Source organism: Vulpes lagopus, chromosome 16 (assembly GCF_018345385.1).
Source record: "Vulpes lagopus strain Blue_001 chromosome 16, ASM1834538v1, whole genome shotgun sequence".
In the NCBI taxonomy this organism is placed as follows: domain Eukaryota; kingdom Metazoa; phylum Chordata; class Mammalia; order Carnivora; family Canidae; genus Vulpes; species Vulpes lagopus.
The window spans coordinates 53181506-53202497 of NC_054839.1; the positions used below are offsets into that span (position 1 = coordinate 53181506).

Consider the following 20992-nt stretch of genomic DNA (forward strand, 5'->3'; position numbering starts at 1 on the left):
TTCAAGAACTTACTACACCATTTCGATCCCTCAGTGATGACAGTCTACCGTGACACTCACATTCTCAAGTGAAGATTAAACTGTCTTTGATGTTGTCTGTCTGGTTCCTTTCATCTTCCCCTAGAAATTAATTTTAATGCTGCATTAGTGCTGAAGCACCTTCAAGTTCCGTGTATATGGCAGTAGGTGCCTATCACAGTCAAATCATTTAATAATTCTTCCAAGTGAGCTATCTCCTTTTAAAAAATGATACATGGCCTTATTTTTTGACAATTGGAGAGCAGCTATAGAAGAGCATTTTAAAACCAAATATGGCAAATAGATACACTTGAATTAAGCTAATCGCTGTTGAATAACATGCACAAAATAATGGTAATACGTGTTGAAAAATAACAATACAACTAATCTTAGCAGTATTGACAGTTTTCAGAGGACGTTAAGCCATCTAACAACACATTTAGTGCTATCATTGTCAATAATTAGAATTATGAATAGTAAGAGAATTACTAAAGGCAATACTTGAATTCAGCAAGACGTGGAGCAGAAGTCTGTTGTAAAAATCAGAACCCCATGTCAGATTTTCAATTTTAATTGAAAATTAAAATTGCTTATAGCTAATTAAATTCTGACTAGTTTCATATATGGCCTTAAGGAGAGTCATCAGAGTTTATTTGGATCTTGTACTATTGATCCTAATCATGAGAAAGACAGCTTTTACTTAGAATGTGTAGTTTGGGCGACTTTGAGAGGAAATTGAGCTAAAGCTAAAGGCATCGGTGCACAGCCATGAATGTCTTTGCATAGTCAGATCTTTGCATTCGTTGACAGTCTGTAACCTGCATGGGGGAGAAACAAAATGGGAGTTTTGTCGAAACACGACACCTTTGCCCTTTCCCTTTGCTAGCACTGCCGCTGTACTCTGTCTTGCATCTTCTTTGGCCAACCTTTGCTTTGTACTGCATTAAGCATGTAGAAATTAAGGGGGTTTTGCTCTTAACTTTGGTAGTTCAAAAATGGGGCACAGAGGAAGTTGCTGCTTGGCTGGATCTGCTCAATTTGGGAGAGTACAAAGAAATCTTCATCCGTCATGACATCAGAGGGGCTGAACTTTTGCATCTGGAAAGGCGAGATCTGAAGGTATTTCCTTTGTGCTTCTTTTCTGCTTTTGAATATTTCCCCTGCAAAACAGAATCCTTTCTCCTGCACCTCTTTCATTCTGTGCTTCTAGCTTGGCTTATGTCATGCAAATGTGCAGTAATCTAATATGCATTGTCCTGTGGTTGGAGTTCCTTGTATGCTTTTTAAACAAGAATGTCAGCAATATTGTCCTATCAGGTATCATCTCTGGTTATTGTAGCTAAAGCTTAGCATGAAGTTAATGATTTTTTTCTCTGCATCCATTCATATGGCTGTTCCTGTGCTAATATTTCCAAATAGCTCATGTTTCCGTCAGTTCATTTTATTGGATCAGCGTCCAAGGTGGTAATTATTGCTGAAAATAACCCTTAAAACTCTTAATAAAAGGTTAACAACTAAAAAATGAGTCAAAATACCAAAAACAAAGTCTTCCTAATATCTGGAACTAGGTAAGAGACTTACAGCAGTGGCTACTTAGTGACTTACTGTTATGATTGTATTATTCTCAAAAATAAATTCATTATCTTCTTTAGTAAATGAAGTAAAAATTATGCTTCACTTTTCCGAGAATGCAGCTTAAAGTCTGTTTGTCATTTATTTCAAAGAAAAGAAAATCATTACTTCATGGTCTCCAGCAATTCCCTTTTATTTTTTTGGGTGGAGATTCAAAGTGGCCAAAGTAGACTGTTGTATCTTAAGGTTAGGAGGAGAATTTTGTCATGTTAGATTTTCTTACCAAACACCGCCATTTTAAAATTCCAAGATTGAAAAAAATAAAAACAAAAAATAAAATTCCAAGCTTGAATAAGAAACAAGTGATAAAGCTTTTAGCATATGTTTCAGTGATCCCTTTCCTGTAGAACAAGTTCTGAATTGCATAGAATTATGATACAGGGAATTCCTAACAAATTCATAAACTGTCGTGCCTTTATCTACAAACATGTTAGCAGAGACCTTTGAACGATTAATGGGTAGCATATAGGATTTTATAAAGCAGCTTTAATGCATTAAAAGTGAATGTTACATATACTTAAACATTTTTAACCATAATAATAATAAAATAATAGTTTAATTACCACAGTTGAGAGTCCCAAATATGGAAAATAGCAAAATATATGAAGCTAGAGTCCATAGAGTAAAGGTTGACTGCGAAACTTGGAATGAGTGCATAAAAAAATAAACATAGGGGATCATTATATCCAACATATTTATGTAGCTTCTTATATTCTTGGCAGGCAGCAATATTTATCGAATAGCTACTGATTGATATATTATGCCAGCCTCTCCAGGAGCTTACATTTCATCTGCCATGAATAAGCATATATTTAAGGAAAAGACTGTATATATAATTATATATGTATATGTTATATATATGTACATGTGACCATAACATACAAATACATCTATACACACACAGTGAGTAAAGCAGATATTTGCAGAATGGAAAAACAGAACTCATACACATACAAAGTCAAATTTAGAATGATAGGACCTGGCTGGAAGAAGGAATATGAGTAAAAAGGAAATGATTAAGAATTATTTTTATGAACTCTCTTTAGCTTTTCATGGGACTTTTTGTTCTGTTGTGTTTTTATTTTTAATGCAAATTACATTCTTTCCCGCAGAACACTTCTTTCAGAAATTTGTATTGTTATAGTCCTTTTTACCTCTTTTGGTTCTAAAACAGGGTAGGGGGGGAATAACAAAAGGAAAATAATTTTTTGGAAAGAGCCTACTATAGTACAAAGCCATGATGGTAGAAATTGAGCTCCCCATGCTCTCTGGTCGTAGCTGTAAGAGGGAGCAGACTCTTCAGAGTAAAGCCGTTGAATGTCGGTAATGGATTACCCACTTATCCACTCCCGTTGCTTCAGATATGGTCCATGAATATGTGAGTGGTTCATGGGTTTGTAGCTCCAGCCCTGACATCATTTGTGAGCTTTAGGATTATATTGCCGACTCGACTTGATACTCGCCTATCACACAGGGGGGTCAGTCTTAACATGTCAAAAACCAAACATCTACTCTGCTGTGCTGCTCTATGATGCTACATCTTAGTGAATCACCCCTCTCTCCCTCCAGGTGCTCGAGCAGGAGAAACCCACCGCCATTCTCAGCACCTTCCTCATCTTTATCGTTTCCCCCTTACTCATGAAGGGCATCACCCAGTCAGGTTTCTAAACTCGGCCCATTTCTCTTCCTGCTTCCCCCACTCCTACTCCATGCCACCTCACCACTGGCCTGTGTGAGGCCAGAGTTCTTAGCAACTCTGAGTGATAGCTTAACATCAGATGGGTCACCTTTCAATGACTTCCCACTTCTCTTGGAATAAAGCCTCACATTTTTGTGAGGCCTACACAATTCTGCCCATTTATTTAACCTGCTGGCAAATCACTGGCCTTGCTGGTCTATGCCCCATCCAGCCTGGCTATATTCCATTCACTTAAAAATACTAAACTCTTTCTCACCTTTCGGGGTGCACCCTGCTACGGTATGCTTCTCCTGCTACCCGTCACATGGCTAACTCCCACTCAGATCTTGGCTCAGGTGTTACTTTCTTATCAGCAAGACAAGAGATAGCAATGTGTCATTGTAAAGATGGGAAAAGAAAAATATTTCTGAGGTGCTTTAGCAGATAAATAAACTGATCCATTATTCTCCCTCCAGGAAGACAGTAGGCAAAAGTGAGGGGCACTAGAGACCATGGTAAAGACACAATGGTTTTATTCGTATGGTTGGTTTTTTATTTTTTTCCATTTGGAAAGTTTGCATACATGTGGCTGGAGAGATCACTAGAGAGATCGCTGAATATATACAAAGCATATTTCTGCAAAATTAGGCCTATTCATCTGGAGAAAGAAAAGGCCCATAATAAAGAATGTGATAAAATAAATTAAGAAAGATATAACAGATGTCATGGCACAACTTTATCATAGCCTAACTCCTAGAAGACATGAAAGTATTGAACTCAAAGAAAATTTAGCTGTAAGTTAGTCTAACTCTGTGGGAAACATTCATCTCATTACACCCAAATGGTAATTCTGAGCAGAGCCTGCCTCTCTCAAAGAAGTTTTTATTCTGGAGAATACAGTGTGCATATGGCCTGAGATAAAATATTTAATATTATTATTTTTTAAAGATTTTATTTATTTATTCATGAGAAACAGAGAGAGAGGCAGAGACACAGGCAGAGGGAGAAGCAGGATCCTCGCAGGGAGCCCGATGTGGGACTTGACCCCTGGACTGAGGATCACGCCCTGAGCCAAAGGCAGACACTCAACCACTGAGCCACCCAGGCATCCCAAAATATTTAATATTAAATGTATTTCTTAATCAGATAATTATGTTATCACAAAGCAGAAAGAGTATTTAAATATCCCACCCAAAGAATCTCAACACAACTGTAAATGCATTTGTATTTCAGAGTTAGGTAGCAGGCACTAACTATCTACCTTTAGGATTTGGCCTTGCTTTTAAGTTTGCTATTTTAGCACACACTCAGAAAACATATAGTTTCTTAAGACTGGTTGTGAATGACCTGGCGTCTTATGAGAATGTCTTTTTCAGGGTTGGTTACATACTGTAAAAATGTGACCCAGAAATTATCTCAAGCTTGAAATGAGCACTTGCTGTAAAAAGAGTATTTTCCAGAAAGATTCAAAATTATCCATAGATAAAAAATTGTCAGTAGCATCGCTGCTATGCAATTCAAAGAGCCCAAAAAGTAAATGGAAGAGAGAGCACGTGTGTGTGCGTGTTTACAGTAGTCTGATCTATTTTGTTTAAAGCTTAAAAATAAATAGTGCTCCTAGCCTACAAAATAGAATGGATATTTGGAATCTTTATCATCTCAGACACATAATTTTGTGGTCCCTTATAATCCTGTTTTCTAGGCTGCTTTGGAAGCCATCTTTTTTGCTAATTTTCAAATATTTCTAAGTCTTCTGTTTTTTATACAGAATGGGTTTGACTTCACATTGATTGTGCCCAGTGTACTTAGAGAAACCAGAGGGTTTGGAGGCCATCACTCTTTTTTTTTTTTTTTTTTTAGCTTTTCAGGTAATGAATATCACGGCTGTCTTGTATGTATCTCCTTCATTCGTGCAACAAGTATTTATTTGTCAAGTGCCTATTGTGCACTGCACACTCTGGAATCATCCTCCATTTCTGAAAGCTAAATATTGAATTCTTGGCTCTTTAAAAGAAGACAGTTCTGTAAGAAACAAGGAAAGTTCTGAGGGAAGGTAGCCACAAGTGTTGTGAGGAGAAGCATCAACCCACAGATAGCTAAGTTTAAGCAATTTTTTATACTTCCACATTACAAAGTAGAATATTTAAACAATCCATTCAAATCAAAGGCTCTAAAGGTGACTGTAAATACATTTACATTCCAAATTTAGGCTGGTGGCCCCTGATATCTTTCTTTAGGATTAGGCTTTACTTTCCAGTCCCCTGTTCTAGGAAGGAAGTGTATGGCTGCTTAAGACTGCTTGTGGCTGCCCAGATGTCACATGTCACTTTAATCAGAGATACCAAAAGAACCTGTGTTTTAAAAAAGAGGAAGAAAAAGGAGAAACTAATTTTGACTCGAATTACTGCCATTGTGTATAATTTCTGAGAACGTTACATTTAAGAGTTTGTGTAGGATGTGATTTTTTTTTCTACTGGTTGGTAATTTTTCAATATCAGGTTTGTTTTGCTTTATAAACTTTATAAACTGATTTCATAGCTCTTACTTCATAAATCATTGAGTATAAACTAAAGTAAATGAATTAAATGCTAATTATACTATAAGCTAGTAAAATATTTAATCCCCAGTTTTCTCTTGTCAATAAACTTGTTTTCCTTCTTTTTTCTTTTTTTTTATTTGTTTGTTTATTTATTTGTTTGTTTATTTATTTATTTGTTTGTTTGTTTTTAGGACCTGGGGATAACGAAAGTGGGTCATATGAAGCGAATTCTCCAGGGAATTAAAGAGTTTGGAAGGAGCACTCCCCAGTCTGAGGTGTAATCATTTTGGTGCTATTCCTTGGAAGGGAAGTAATTGCTACGTAATACAAAGCTCTTAGAAGCAATTGTCTGTTTCTGTACTTTTCTGCCTAGAAAAGCAAGCACCATGGAAGCACCTCTATGGCTTGATATGTTGCTGTGGGTAAAAATTTTGATTTGAGGTATTAGAAAATATTTTTGTGCCAAAAAATACATTCCACAAAGCCATTTTCTTATTGTGCAAACTTGACACGTTCAAATATGCTCATATTAGTAAGAAGGTAGGAGGAATTTGAGACAATTGCATTGTCTAAAAGGTGGAAATGTTTACTTTCCTCAAACCTGGTCAGATGGAATGTTCTTACTATGTGACTGCATAACAATATGTGGCTAAAACTTCTTAGGTTTCGTTATTGGAGGCATTGGCTTCTTCCTTAAAATCATTGGTTAGGAGACTAAGATATAAATTAAGTTGTGTTTTGAATGTTAGATTGGGTATGACCTCAGATTCCTAGCATTCAGTGGTGGTAGAATATGGTTGAAACCCTTCAGATGTTATGAATGAATGCAAATCTTAATGCACGACATTCCTGCCTGAATTGTTTTTCTTTTTCTTGCATGTCACATGTAATATCGTAAAACTTAGCTTTAATGTCAGTTTTAATGTAATTTAATTTATTACTACCGAAGAACCTTTTGTTGGTTCAAGGCACTTTTCTGTTCTTTGATGTGGGATTTTGGATAAATATTCTGTATCTAAGATTTTGTGAACATGTGTCTGTGCCATAATCAACAAATGATACACATTTTATGCAAGCCAATTTGATGTCACTCTATTATCAACAGTAGATATGCACATTAAGAAAATCTCTGGATATTTTCATAAAATTACATGTTCTGTTGTTGAACAAAAGTTATTATAGCTTCCCAAACCAAAATTCCCACATTTTGTTATTTTTTGTTTTAATTTAGTATTTATTTAATACTCTTTGCCTTTATAAATGTAGTGGGCTGTTGACATCCAGGAGTTTCCCCAAGGTCTCAAGTGGGATTTGTATACTGATCGGTCACGCAGACTTACCCACTGACTAGAGTGACTACTGACACAACTTCTCAACAAGAGATTTAAATTTTTAAATTTTTTCTTAAGGGCTTTATATTATTAATTATTATTATCTCACTTAATTCTTATATCAGGTAGATATTATTTTCCTTTTTCTAACCCACTAGACTTCAGTGTAGCTTACTAGGAGTCAACATTGCAAATTATCAAATCTTTGAAAGCCAAAAGCATAAGTGTCAAAAAGTCACAAAAATATCCTTAAACTATCTTTAGACGTTATATACCAAAAATTAATTATAATATTTAAAAATCTTCTATATAAGAGAAGTAAACAGGGTATTGACCCAGTGGTGACAATTTTCATGAAGTAGCCTTCTAAGTAGGTGCTCAATAAATATACATACACACATATATACATCTACACATATATGTTTCTATACACATACACATTTATATGTAAATTCAACTTACATATGCATAATCTTGAAATATACTCTCATTGATATTTTCTAGACAATTATTTGCCAAATGCCTAATGAGAGAAATTAATGGGAAAGCATTTAAAATGAACACTGTCAGACATATAATTTAATGATAGCCAAGAATTTTAAATATCTGACACTTTATTCTTATTTATAAATCAGGTATTTTACTACTAGTGAAATCACAAAATTTGGATATCTTAAAAATAAATGAGCCTGATGGGCTCCTGACCAAATGTGTCTGACTATATATTTTACCTAAGTTGTGAATAACTATTAATTTTCCAAAGGGAATTATATCAAGTAGTGTGAAAGAATCAAAAGCTGCTCAATATTGTCATGTTACCCACTCTTATGAAATTCAAGGGCTTCTCTTCCAGTTCCTTTATAGTGCTCATCTCCCCATCCCCTTGCAAGGTGTCCTGCTTTTCCAGGCATTTCCCTGTGAAATTAAAATAGAGATGCCAGAGTCTCTGAACTCAGCTGTGAGATCACAGATCCCTGTCCAGCTCCACCAAAAAAAGAAAGGTAGAGGCAAAGAGGCAAGGAACCCTAGAGAAGAATGAATTGATATAAACATCTTTATTGATTTTCTCTCACCCAAAATACCCATTTGCCAATAGAAAAGATTTAAGCTATATTACATGTTCAAATTCTAGCATAAGATATAAATGATTAATTTTTTTTGTTTGATGGTGATCTTCTTACTCGTAGGTGATAGCTCTTATCTATGCTGTAAAACCTCAATTATGGGCTCTTTAGTTAACTAGAATTTTCTTGCAGATGGCTTTTGGATGAGGGAAATCCCTTAAAATGACCCTTTTGGTATCTTTTTTGTGTATGCTTTATCTGTGCATGGCACAGGACCCAGATGACTTTTTACTCACATCCGTTTGCCAAGATGGTGTCCTCAGAGCCCCTTACAGCATCACAGAGGAGCCAGCTTCTTACAGTAGATGGGGCTACAAATAAAAAGTAGGAAGAACTTCTTTCTGGAATCTGGTCACAGCTCAGGGGAATGCAGGTGGGGCCTCTGTACCTTGGTCCATTTATCAGCTGAGGTGAGAAGCTTAAACCTGCTCCCGATTGCCAGCTGTAATCGCCACCTATCCTCCCTGCCAGGCTCTCCCATGCCTGGATAATATGGGAAGGGTGAAGGGAAATCACAGCCCAGCCGGCACCCATTCCCTGCCAGTTTCATTTTCCTGAAGAGCTTGCTTTTATATGTACATTTTTTATTTTATTTTTAAGCAATCTCCATACCCAGAGTGGGGCTTGAACTTACAACCCCAAGACCAAGAGTCCCATGCTCTACTGACTGAGCCAGCCAGGCCCCCCAGAACTTGCTTTTCAAGAAGGGAGGCGACAGACCTAAGTAAAATTTTAAAGTACTCCATTTTCCCCTTCAGTGTTAATTCCACATCTCTTTCTGAGTTCCCCTCCCACCTCCCGGCTTCCTATCTCCCACATGCCCATTACTGTCACCGTTGCTCAATTCCTCACTGCCATGTACCCTCTCTACATCAACTCTCCCACTACAGAATGACTCCTTTCACCTCTCCCCACTTAAGTGTCCATTTTGGGTCATCTAAGCAAAGTGTCAGGAGGAAAACAATTTAAAGAACTAATTTTACAGTTTGTGTTTTATAAGAGGAAACTTGCTCATCTAAATGAATTGATGAGTTCAATGATTTGGAGACCATGATATAGATCGCTCTGGCTAAGAAGAGATGACCTGTGAACGTCTAGACCCGTGCTGTCCAATGTTGTAGGCACTAGCCACATGTGGCTGTTTAGATTTCCATTGAATTAATTATAAAGTTAGTTTCCCAAGGGCACTAGCCACATTTCAAGTGCTCAGTAACTATAGTAGAAACTACAGATGTTGAACATTTCCATCATGGCAAAATTCTATTGGACAGCATTGGTCTAGATCGTCATGAATCAAATGTGGTCCATGGACCAACAGTATCCATGCCACCTGAGAGAGTTTATAGAAATGCAGACTCTCAGGTCCCCTCCAGACCTACCAAATCTCAATCTTCTTCTTAAACAAGATTTGTCGGTGGTTAACACTGGCCTAGCCACATTTTTATCCCTCCCAGACATTGAGGATTTGAGTTCTCAAAAAAAAAACCCCTCCGAGTAGCTTACCCAACCCACTACTTCCTTGAACCAGAAATGAGCTTTAACCCCATCCATCACTCTCACAATTTCTTCTCAATGCTTATCCCTAATTCTAGTTCTGGATATGCCCTGCCTACCCAGGGGTTATATTTTGGTAGCGAAGATAAAGCAAGATTGGCTGACGAATGCAGCTGGCCTCTCCCAGCTCCCACGTCATGTCCAAGTCACTAACAATCCGCATTTGCTGAGTTTGTTGCTCATGTGGCATTCTCATTTGTTCACAACTTAAGTCACAAGGAACATTTCAGAAGAATATGTACTGAGATAAGTAAAGGCTGGGCCAGTCTCCTACAACTTGTACTTTTCACTTTCTCTTATCACTAGATTATCTTGTTGACATAGTTCATGCTTGAGGATACAAACAGTGCAAGCACATGTAATGAATCACTAGGCATGGGGAAAAAAAAAAGAACCAAAATGACTCCAAGTAAACCGAATGTGTCGTTAAAGCCCTCAAAGAAGGCATGTTTTGCTGGACTTTGTTTTTCTTGTTATGCTAACTTATCTTGATTTTTCAGATAGTTAATAATTCCTTAAAGTAGTTCCTGAGATATATCATATTTTTGATCCTTAAAATACAAATTATTTAATTCTATATTAAGATCTTTCCCAATGATTTATTGCCAATAATCCTTCACTTAATAATTTTTACATATTGCTATCATTAACTAAAACATTACTGCCTAGAGATTCTTTAGCTAATTTTAAGAAATAAAGAGGGCACTGCTTTAGTCCTAATAGAAGTTACTTTTAACAGGATTCGAGAAAGAAAATATTCATGCAGAGCTATGGCTTAGAACATTACAGTGGAAACCTCTATAAACATCATTTTTAAAGTAAATTATCTATTCTCTCAGACTAGGATGACAACACAACAGACTTTCGTGTCATATAGATGCAAATTCTTCGAGGGTATAGTTTTTCACTAAGCTCCATAAATGATACATCTCTCAGCTTTGATGTTTAAATCTCTCCTGCCCTCTCCCCCCAGAATGAACTCATCCTGCATTTTTCAGATGCAAGTTGGGTAGAACACTGGGTTCAGAGTTTGATAATAATACAAGTGGCAGTTTTAAAACACCCAGGTTTTAAAAATCAGTTGGAAAGAGTGAACAGTGAAGGTTCTTCAAATACTATCTATTGGTCAATGGAATAACCTCCCCAGGCAGTTCCCATGGTGCTTGGCAGCCTTGCCTCTTCCTCTTTCGCCTCCCCTCACAGAGTGCCGTGGGGGCCTGGGATTTGTTTATCTCTGCTATGGCATCTTTCCAGTGACTTTTGTATAGCAATCTCTGTGTCAGATGGTAAGACGATGCCTTTGCAGTAGCAGGCCTTCCTAAAGAAACAACCAAAATTTAAAAAATGCAATGATTATTGGTTTTTATAATACCCAAAGCATTCTTTACCTTTATTATTGCTTCTTTTTATTATTGTCTCCAAATTTCGTTTCGAGACATTTCTGTTAGCAGAAAAAACTATAAAAGTTTATCCTTACAGAGAACAGAGAGATAAAAGACAGCTGGACTGTACCTATTTGTATACTTTTTCCGTTACTTTCGGGAATATAAGTTTAATGGTAACTGAAACTGCACTAAACTCAGTAACAGTGTTGATAATAAAAACCCATATTACTACTGTAGATGAACAGATCGATCCCCTCATGTAACTAAGATAGTCTATTTACACATATTTATATATCTTCTCTCTTCATTTTTGATGCACATCCAAGTTTAAGTTGGAAAAACAGAAACCAAGCCACTACTTAAAAGCTATAAAAGCTCCACATAAAATATTTCGTTTTAGCTACAAGTTATTCATTGCATAGGAATTTATAAATAGTCTGGGTATTTCATAGGAGCTGCATTTCAAGAGTAAATTAACCGTATCTAAAAGAACATAGGGATACTTTTTAAATGCATTAAGATAAGTTCCATATTCAGTTGATGATGCTATTGAAGTAGGATAATGCAATTAGATAAACAAGCTAAAGAGAAAAAAGAATATATTTTGTGGTCCTTACTGTTTGCACTATTGTTTACCACAGCTTAGCCATATCTATTTGTATATTCTAAGTATTAAGCTGATATGTAGCTAATGATTTCTTACAGTTCTGGTAACTGGTAATTAGTGCTGTGAAAGATTTTGGTATTGTAACCTTCCCAGTTTTGTGAGTTATATATTGTATATTGAAGATGACTAATAAATTGGAGTAATATATTTATCTAGAGCTGGGAAAATATGATAATTATTTTCAAATCTTCAAGTAAGTTGTATGGAATTTGTTTCTTCCTCTCAAGTGAGATAAAAGTCTCACTTTTATGTTAAAATGTCTATTTATACAACAAGTTTCTCCTTTTACTGGTTTTATTAATTTTCATATTAAAATTTTTCTTATCTTTTGATACCAAAATAATTATCACGCTGGTAATTCAAACTGCCAAGATGTATTTTAGTTTGCAGGAATTTTGGCAGATAAAATATTTAATAACAAACCAGCTTTGTATATTTTGTGGCTTTGGGGGCAAGAATTTTACCTTTGAATCTCTATGTGAGGCAGTGCTGATATCAACAAAGTCACTGATAAGACAGTATTATTTGTGATCATCAGTAGAAGGTTTTCTCAAGTTGTATAAATCAGTGCATTTATTTATTATGTTGTGAAATTTAATCTTTTTACAAAACGCATATTCTAGCTTTGTTACTGCTGTTGCTTAGAGCGTAATAGGTCTGTTAATGATTTACTTATGTACTTGAAGTACTCATTTCTGTCAAACAGATGCCCGTTTTTTTTCTCGTTAAAAAATGGTATTTTTTTTACCATTATTGGTAAACAGTAATAGAAATTTGTTAAAAAAAAAATAACTTGCCTATTTAAAATAAATATGGAAAAAGGCATAAAGCCAAAATGAAATCATCAATATTAAGAATTTAATGTAACCAAGGGATTCACTGTGCTGTCTTTTCTCAATATGTATTTTATCTTCAAGTTAGGACTTCTTCTCTGTGATAAACTTTCTGCTTTTCTTATAAAAGAGATCTCAGCGCTTGTATGTCAGTATAACACTCAGCTGAACATTGACATTCTTGAACCCAAAAAATATCACATACTTCTGGGGGGCCAGCTTTAGATTCAAGGGTGTGTATTTTTAATACAAGTTTGCATTTGACTGGCCTGCTTTACAAATAGTAACCTTGATGGATAGTGCTCTATTTGTTTCTGTCAATTAAGTCAGTGGGATTTTGAGTTTTGAGTTACCTTTGTTTAAAAAAAGTATTCTTTGTTCAACTCTTTAAAAAACTAGAAATTTAAAACATAATGGCATAACCTACCACAGAGAACAAAATTAGGTGTTTTTGAGGAAGAAAAAAAAAATGTTCTGACTTAATGTGAGCCAATGTTGTATGCCGAAGAAACCGATTTAACAAGTCCAACATTCAACCATTTTATTGTTTTGCAGTGTGAGCTGGAGGTGAATTGTGAACTGTTTAAGAAGTATAGTAGGAGATGAGAATTAATTTACTAAAATTTTAAAGAGAGTTTTGTATTAATTTCACTGTTGCACAAGCGATTATGGAAGGCAGGAAAATATATGAGAAATATATTGAAATATATGGAAACAGTAGAAAGAAAAAGGAGCTCGAGCTGGTAATTAGGTGAAGATTTGGAGATGAATAGTTAGAACATAGATAACTTTCACCTTATAGAAACACAAAACATGTGTGAGATGTTCAATACCACAAAAACCCAAGAAAGTCACACTGGTGACGTCTGAGACTGGATCTGTTTGGTATCAGAATAGCCAGTGAATTCAGGGAGCTCATTCTACTGTTGCAATTTCGAAGTCAGGTAAGCAGGTAGTTGGGATGACCTCATTTGTGTTTTTGACATGAGCAGATGTCTGTGTTTCGTCAACTTAGTGATTGACTGAGGGAGAATGAGACACGAGGACTTAGCCAGTTCCTACAGAAGAATCCTCATAGGGTCACCTGCGTGGCTCAGTGGTTGAGCGTCTGCCTTTGGCTCAGGTCATGATCCCAGGGTCCTGGGATCAAGTTCTGCATTGGGTTCCCTGCTGGGAGCCTGCTTCTTCCTCTGCCTCTGTCTCTGCCTCTCTCTGTGTGTCTCTCATGAATAAATAACACGTTAAAAAAAAAATCCTTGTAAAGGTGGATCAGCCTGTACCATGCAGACTAAAGAGATTTTCATGAACTTGCTAAGCTTTGAGATCTGTTAGCAGTGATAGATTTTCCTTTCATTTGCAACAATGAAAGATTGTCAAAATTTACAATATTGTAAATAGCCGAATTACATGATTCTGGAGTTGGAAATGTGGTTTAGATTTATTTGGTTCTATAACTGACTCTGGCACTGGCTCACTGTGTCTTTTCTACAGACTGTGGATGTTTTGGTGTTTCTGTTTTCCCATTTGGAAGTGGCACACAGTATTACCAATTATAAGTACTTGGTAATTTTTCTTTTACAGCAGAAATTATGTAAGTGTGAATCATACTGAGTTTGACCAATTCTTTCCCATTGCCATTTGATATACAGAGAAAGACTTCCAAAACTATAGCATGAAAATTAAAAGTCCAAATCAATAGCCCTGATGTTCAGTTTGACATGAGGGTGAAGCTGCAGGACTACTGTCTGTACCAGAGTAGGTTATGGATATTTTCACCTGTGTATTACAGGTCCATATTTTCATTTACTCTCACTTCAGAATCTTTAGAAATTTAGTAATTTTATTTTTTTCTACACTCCCCCCAAAAGTCACATCATAGTAGTATATAGATAGATACTTTTAAAAAAAATTAATATCTTCATGTCTTTTCTTAAATTAACTCCCCAGGGGCACCTGGGTGGCTCAGTCAGTTAACTCTCTGCCTTTGGGTCAGGTCAGGATCTTAGGGTCCTGGGATCGAGTACCATGTGCATCAGGCTCTCTGTTACATGGGGAGGCAGCTTCTCTCTCTCTCTGTGTGCTCTCTCTTTCTCTCTCAAATAAATAAATAAAATCTAAAAAAAAGGATTAACTCCCCAAAGAGGAAACTGTCTCTTTAAATCAGTGGTTAGAAAAATACAATTTTTGTTGGGGACTTTTCCTATCTTGTTTTATCCTGTGATGCCACTTACTCGGAAGCTGGGGCACTAGCTACATTCTCTGGCTTGGGATGGTGCTCCGTCATGCGAAGTACCTTAGAAATTTCCTGTAAAGAAACGAAACTAGAGATTGTTACCATTGTTACCATAATGGAAATCTGAGTTCAGTTGTTGTTAAAATCACTAAATGAAAGGGAGGGTAAATTAATATTGACTTCTATCTTCACCAGACATTTGAATTCAGTCACTAACTGATACTTAAAATTTTGTTCCTAAATCTGGTATTTATTGTAGCATAATAGGATAACTTGAAGCTCCTGTTACTTCCCCTCCTCCTAAAAATGTTGAAATTACAAGAGGGTGAAAGCTACAGGAAAGAGGGAAAAGGTAGAATCAGAATTCTGCGTGGGATTTTAATCTGTGTAGTGATACAACCTAGTTGTCAAGAAGACGGGTCTTTAGATGGTGATTCCAGAATGATTTGGTACAGTGACAAGAAGGAATTATTTTTCTGGGTATTTGCCTCTCACGATACCTGGTATACAGATGACCCTAGTATAATTAAGGGTAATTATAAATTTTTTTAGAACCTACCCTGTTTGCACATCTCCGTTGTGCAGCACCTTTTTAATATATGTAATGATGAGGATGGAAGAGTTGCAAACTGGAGCAGTTCTTTTGTTTCCTCTCCTCCTTTCACTTGAAAAGCTTTTGAGAGATGACACCGTTTTCATAGCAACATGACGTGATTTTGTGCTTCTGCCAAGAAATTCACAAACTAAAATATGGAACAGAACCATTGCTTCACCCCAACCTTGGTTTTGGATTGTATAAGCAAAAGCCTTTCAAACATCAAAGCTTTCTCAGTGTTTATTCGGTGGCGTATTTCAGTTTTTGTCCACCTCAAAAGTTGAATTGGCATTTTCTGTTCTATTTCTGGTTGCAGTAAAGCAATAGTTCCATCGCATTAGTCAGCCTTCTACCAGTACAAACCTTCGTGGTTCTTCTCTCCTGTGCTCTTACCATTGTTTTCCAGCAACCAGTTTTCCTACATCCATTCTCTCCTACCTCTATATGACCATCTTGTATGTGGTCAACGGAGTGATCTTTCTAAAATGCACATTTGCTTTGTCATTCCTTTGCGAAAAGTACTTACGTAGGTTCTCCTTTTTGTAGAGCAACCTAACTTCTTGGTGTGACAGGTAAGGGGCTCTGTGGCTTTGCCTCGGCCTACCCTTTGTAGCATCCTCAGCCGCTGATTCCTCTAGAGACCTTTTGTAATTCAGGAATTTGGAGCTACTTGCAGTTCACTGCCTTGGCATAACCACTTGCTAGAGATCGATGCTTTTCAAGACTCAGTTCAGATTTTAAATTTCTGTGAAGCTCTACCTGGCTTTCCCAGCCAGAGTTAAGTATTTCATCCATGCTCCAAAGCATCTTTAAGCTTTCTCTGTTAAAATAACATCATGTTTCAATATAGCTCCCCCCGACCCCTGGAATTTCTCTTTGTAGTCTCTGTGGAGCTAGCACATAATAGGGGTTGAATAATTGTTTTTGAAGGAGCGAAGGTTATATAGAACCCAAACTTCTCTCTATTCTTATACTTTGACAAATGAAAGCTTAGACTTCCCTGAGTCACGTGAGGGGTGCCAGTACTCATGAGCAGGTGAGAGCACGCATGCATGCTGGGCAAGCCAACAGACGATACACATGAAGGGAGAGGGATTATTTTGAAAAAGGGTAATCATTTGTTAGCTTTAAATCAGAAAGATTTACCAAATCTGAATTCTTATTTCTAAAAACGAGGCTTATAGAATTTTCCCATAACTGTCAATTTCTTGCTTGTAATTCCTAAATATGCCCTAAAGATGACCTTTCTCCTTTGCAGACACAGTGTACAATCTATATGAACACATATATTGCTCATCTATGCAAAATTATAAGATTTAAGAAAGAATCAAAGCCAATAGTGAAGGGGAAATTTTCTCAAAAGGAATAGTCTGCCAGAGATATAGGCTGAATTTGTGTGATTTCAGGTCATTTATAGCTGTCTGTTGCTATTATCACCCCTTCTAGAACACAGAGACTAACATCTGTAACCTAATGGCCTGTTTTTCTTTTATGATCCTATAAAACCTTTCTACCATGTTCCCAAATCATGATAAAGGTCAACACAAAAAGTTCCTTATAGTTAACAATTTCTAAAATTAAATAGTAATTAAAAATTAAAAATGCATGTCTTTAAATTAAATGCTTTCTTCCTTTACTCGAGAGACATTTTTTGTACCTGCTGTATACTTGGCCCTCGATTAGACACTGGGAATATAATAAAATAGTTTGTCTTCACAATTATTTTCTACAGCCTAAGAATATGGGAGGACAGGTTTTTCACTGAATATTTCTCAGGCGATTTCAGAGTAGTCTTGTTCCACCCCCCCCCAAAAAATAACCAAATTCTATGTCATAAAGAACTAATCCCATTTTTATGTCCAGTGTTTGTACAGCCACAAATAACGTTTGGCCATCACTTGTCAAGTACGTCTTCCATCGGTCCTATAGAGCCCCAGTTCTACAACTGTAGATGCCATGTGTGATCCAAGAGACTAATAGATTTGTCAAACAAGGGTTAAATTTCAAGTCCTTTTGAGGAAGGCGTATATCCCTATTCATGGCACATACACCAAAATATATGAGGTATGCGTTGTAAACCCACAGCAGAGGGGAAAAATTATGAAGTCGTGCTTTCTGGTATACTTCAAAGACTCCGTTTGAAGTAATAGGTTGATATTTCCACCTCAGTTATTTTTAATAGGGAGTAGGGAGTAATAATATTTAACAGGTAGCATTATATCTGAGCATATAGCAAATACACTGCTAGTATTTGTATGCCACAATGCACTGGTGTAGAGGAAAGAAAACAAAACATTTGAGTTATAAACAATTAAATTCTCTGCATATTTATTGATGGTTAGGCAATAGGGTTCCTTTATAGGAAGGGGGAAAAAAAGTCTTTACTGTAAGTAAGTATGGAAAAAACCTTACTTGTATGTATATTTACATTTTGGTAGGCATATTTCGGAGTCCTTCTTACCCATCAGTATAAAGTCATCAACCATTTCTTCGTTCTCTAGCAGAAGGAAATTCTTAGTTTGATGCAACTTCACTCTCTGTTCCGTAAAAGGGCCACAAAAGAAGGAGGCTCAGAAGACTCGGCCCTTATTATTTTACCTTTCAGTGAAGATAATCAGTAATTATTTGTCTCCTGTTTACCATCGTGTTGAAAACCTAACAACATAGTCCCTGTCGTCCCTTACATTGCAAAAGATAGTTTTAATCTAGCCTTTGCCATATTATTTATAGTTGAGGATTTACTACATTTTGGTAGTCTGTTTTGAAATTTTTACTTGTATCTGAAAGATGCAGATCATGTCTATTTATTACACAATGGGCTCTGTTTGCTGCAGAAAAGAGTGGAACTTTTAACTGCTTAGCACACTTGCCAGTGAAATACACCCGACAGAGCAGAGGTTATAACTTTGGCTCTAGTTCGAACCTTTTAATAATGGTAAGAAAATGTGTTTTGTTTGTTTACATGCTGTTTACAATGGCATAATTTTTTAAATATATACGATTGAGATATTTATTGCATACTATTTTAAAGATGTTTTATGTGTTTTCACCTTTGGAATATATTGTTACAGTTACTTATACAGATAATTTGGGTGGCTTTGTTAATGTAGCTAGTAATTTTTATGACTACTAAGTGACCAGTTTTCCGTGCCTTTTATTGTGGGATGCATGATTATGTATTTATTGTACGGAAGTCACTGATGTGTGTATTTTTGTACTTTGCTGAGAGTAACGGTTGATCTCGATGTACACGATGATGAGAGATGCCTTTCCCAAAGGCCACTGCCTTGAGATTGTCCTTCTCAAATAAAAAGAATGCATTTGGAAAAATGTGCGAAGCCTACTTTCTTTGTGGTGGGAAATCTTTTTTTTTTTTTTTTTTTTTATTGAACTTTCTATTTTGAGATCAGCGTAGATTCGCGTACAGTTGTACGAAATAATACAGAAGGAGATCATGGGCACCTTTTACCCCTTTCCTCCCCACAGTGACATCCAGCAAACATGAAGTACAATATCACAGCCAAGATGTTGACCTTGACACGGCGCAGTTGCTGGACAGTTCTCTCTCCTAAAGCCACACAAGGATCCATCACATTGCCCTTTACAGCCACGCCTACTTCCTCCCAGCCTTCATCCTCTCCTTAACCCCAGCAACCCCTCATCTACCTCCACTTCTATAATTTTGTCATTTCATTTCATAGTAGTGGAATCATGCAGTATAGGACTGTTTTTTCACTCAGCCTAATTCCCTGGAGAGTCATCCAAAGAGTTGCATGTAACAGTAGTTCATTTCTCTCGTTGTTGAGTAATATCCATGCGGTGTGGGAATTCTTAATGGCAAAACACAATTAAATGTACCCTTAGGGTTGTTATACTATATGTTGGCAAATCAAATTCCAATAAAAAATATACATATAAAAGAATAAAAATAAATAAAAAATAAAATAAATACATACTCCTCATAAAAACTAAATTAAAGTTAAAAGTTAAGTTAAAAGTTAATTAATTAATTAATTAATTTAAAAAATTTACTTCTAGGGCAAATGAGTCCTTGAAGGTCACTCATAAGCACTTGTTAACCAAATGCATGATGGGTGTTATCTCCAGTGGTAATGATCTCTGAATAGCCCTTTGAGATTTCGGGCTAGTGAGGAAGAAGGTTTATGATAACAAAGTGATGTGCACGGATAAAAAATAAAAATACACCACCAAGGATTTGGGGAGCACGGAGGAAGGGAACGTGTAGTGGGGGCCTCAGGGCACGTTCTTGAAAAGGTGGCATTGAGTTGGGTTTTAACTATAGCAAGAGACAGAAGATGAAACTTGAGCAGGAAGGGAGGGGGGTGATGCTACTGGATTTATGCCCTGGACAGATGAGCGACCTCTGTGGGTGGGACCGGCTTGCCGAGGGCTGAGGATGGAGATGAGTGAGAGGTTGGAGCAAAGGGCTGGGCAAGATGTGGTGAGGGATTCTTTAGGGCAGCTTTAGTGGAGCTGGAGAGGAGGGAACAGATCTGGGCACCTGGGTGGCTCAGGGGTTGAGCGTCTGCCTTCAGCTCAGGTCATGATCCCAGGGTCCTGGGATCCAGTCCTGCATTGGGCTCCCCATGGGGAGCCTCCTTCTCCCTCTGCCTGTGGCTCTGTGTTTCTCATGAATAAATAAAAATCTTTCTAAAAGAAAAAAATTAAAAAGGGAAGGAACATATCAGAAATACAAATGCGTCAGTGGCCTGCCCTGGGAGCCTGGCTGTGGATGAAGGAGAAGGAGGGAAGGAACCCAGGTTTCTACTAATGGGACAGGAAAGCACCAAGGCCAGATTCAGACTCAGACATCATGGGTTTGAGATGCCTGGAGGTTGGCTATCACGACGCATGACAATGTTAGAGAGGGGTGTGGGAGGCAAATACAGACCCGGAGCCCTCGTCAGGTAGGTGGAAGCTGTTGGAGAAGATGATGCCCTGCAAGATCCTCAGGAACTCAGAGGCCTCCCCCATCTGGTGTGGGACTCAGGCCTCCGAGGAGGGAGCTCTGTCCTTCAGATGGTGCCTCTCGAAGATGGGTTTGGTGGAACTGGCCCTGGGAAGGCCAGGAGAGGAAGCTGGAGAATGTGGCCAGCCGCCTCCACCTGGCAGACGGCCGGTGTCCAGGCCACAGCAGCAGCAACAGTGAGTCAAACAAGAAGAGGGGGTCCTTCCTCCTGCCTTCAGTTGCCCTCCTGCAACCTCCATTGGCAGAATGGGTAGGAAACTAGCTGACAAATGTACCGTCTGTATTGTGGGCCCCAAACCAGCATCACAGGGCATGGCATCAAAGGTACATTCGGAGCTGGGAGGTGACAGCCCAGAGTGGCCACTAGAGCTTATTAGGGACTCTTCTTCAGGAACAACACTCTTGGGACACCT

General features: G+C 37.3%; 1 protein-coding gene across 4 annotated transcripts in view; it reads left to right on the forward strand.

Annotated features, from left to right (window-relative positions):
* The window catches only part of DGKH (diacylglycerol kinase eta), a 188276-nt gene extending 169357 nt beyond the window's left edge, over positions 1-18919 (forward strand). For 3 of the 4 annotated variants that reach the window (XM_041730914.1, XM_041730916.1, XM_041730915.1), the window contains 2 exons: positions 1007-1137; positions 6059-18919. In XM_041730914.1, the coding sequence (XP_041586848.1) occupies positions 1007-1137; positions 6059-6148 (221 nt within the window). In that variant the 3' untranslated portion in view covers positions 6149-18919. The remainder of the gene's footprint in view (positions 1-1006; positions 1138-6058) is intronic. The other variant, XM_041730917.1, reaches the window with a different exon arrangement.
* The last annotated feature ends 2073 nt before the right edge of the window (positions 18920-20992 follow it).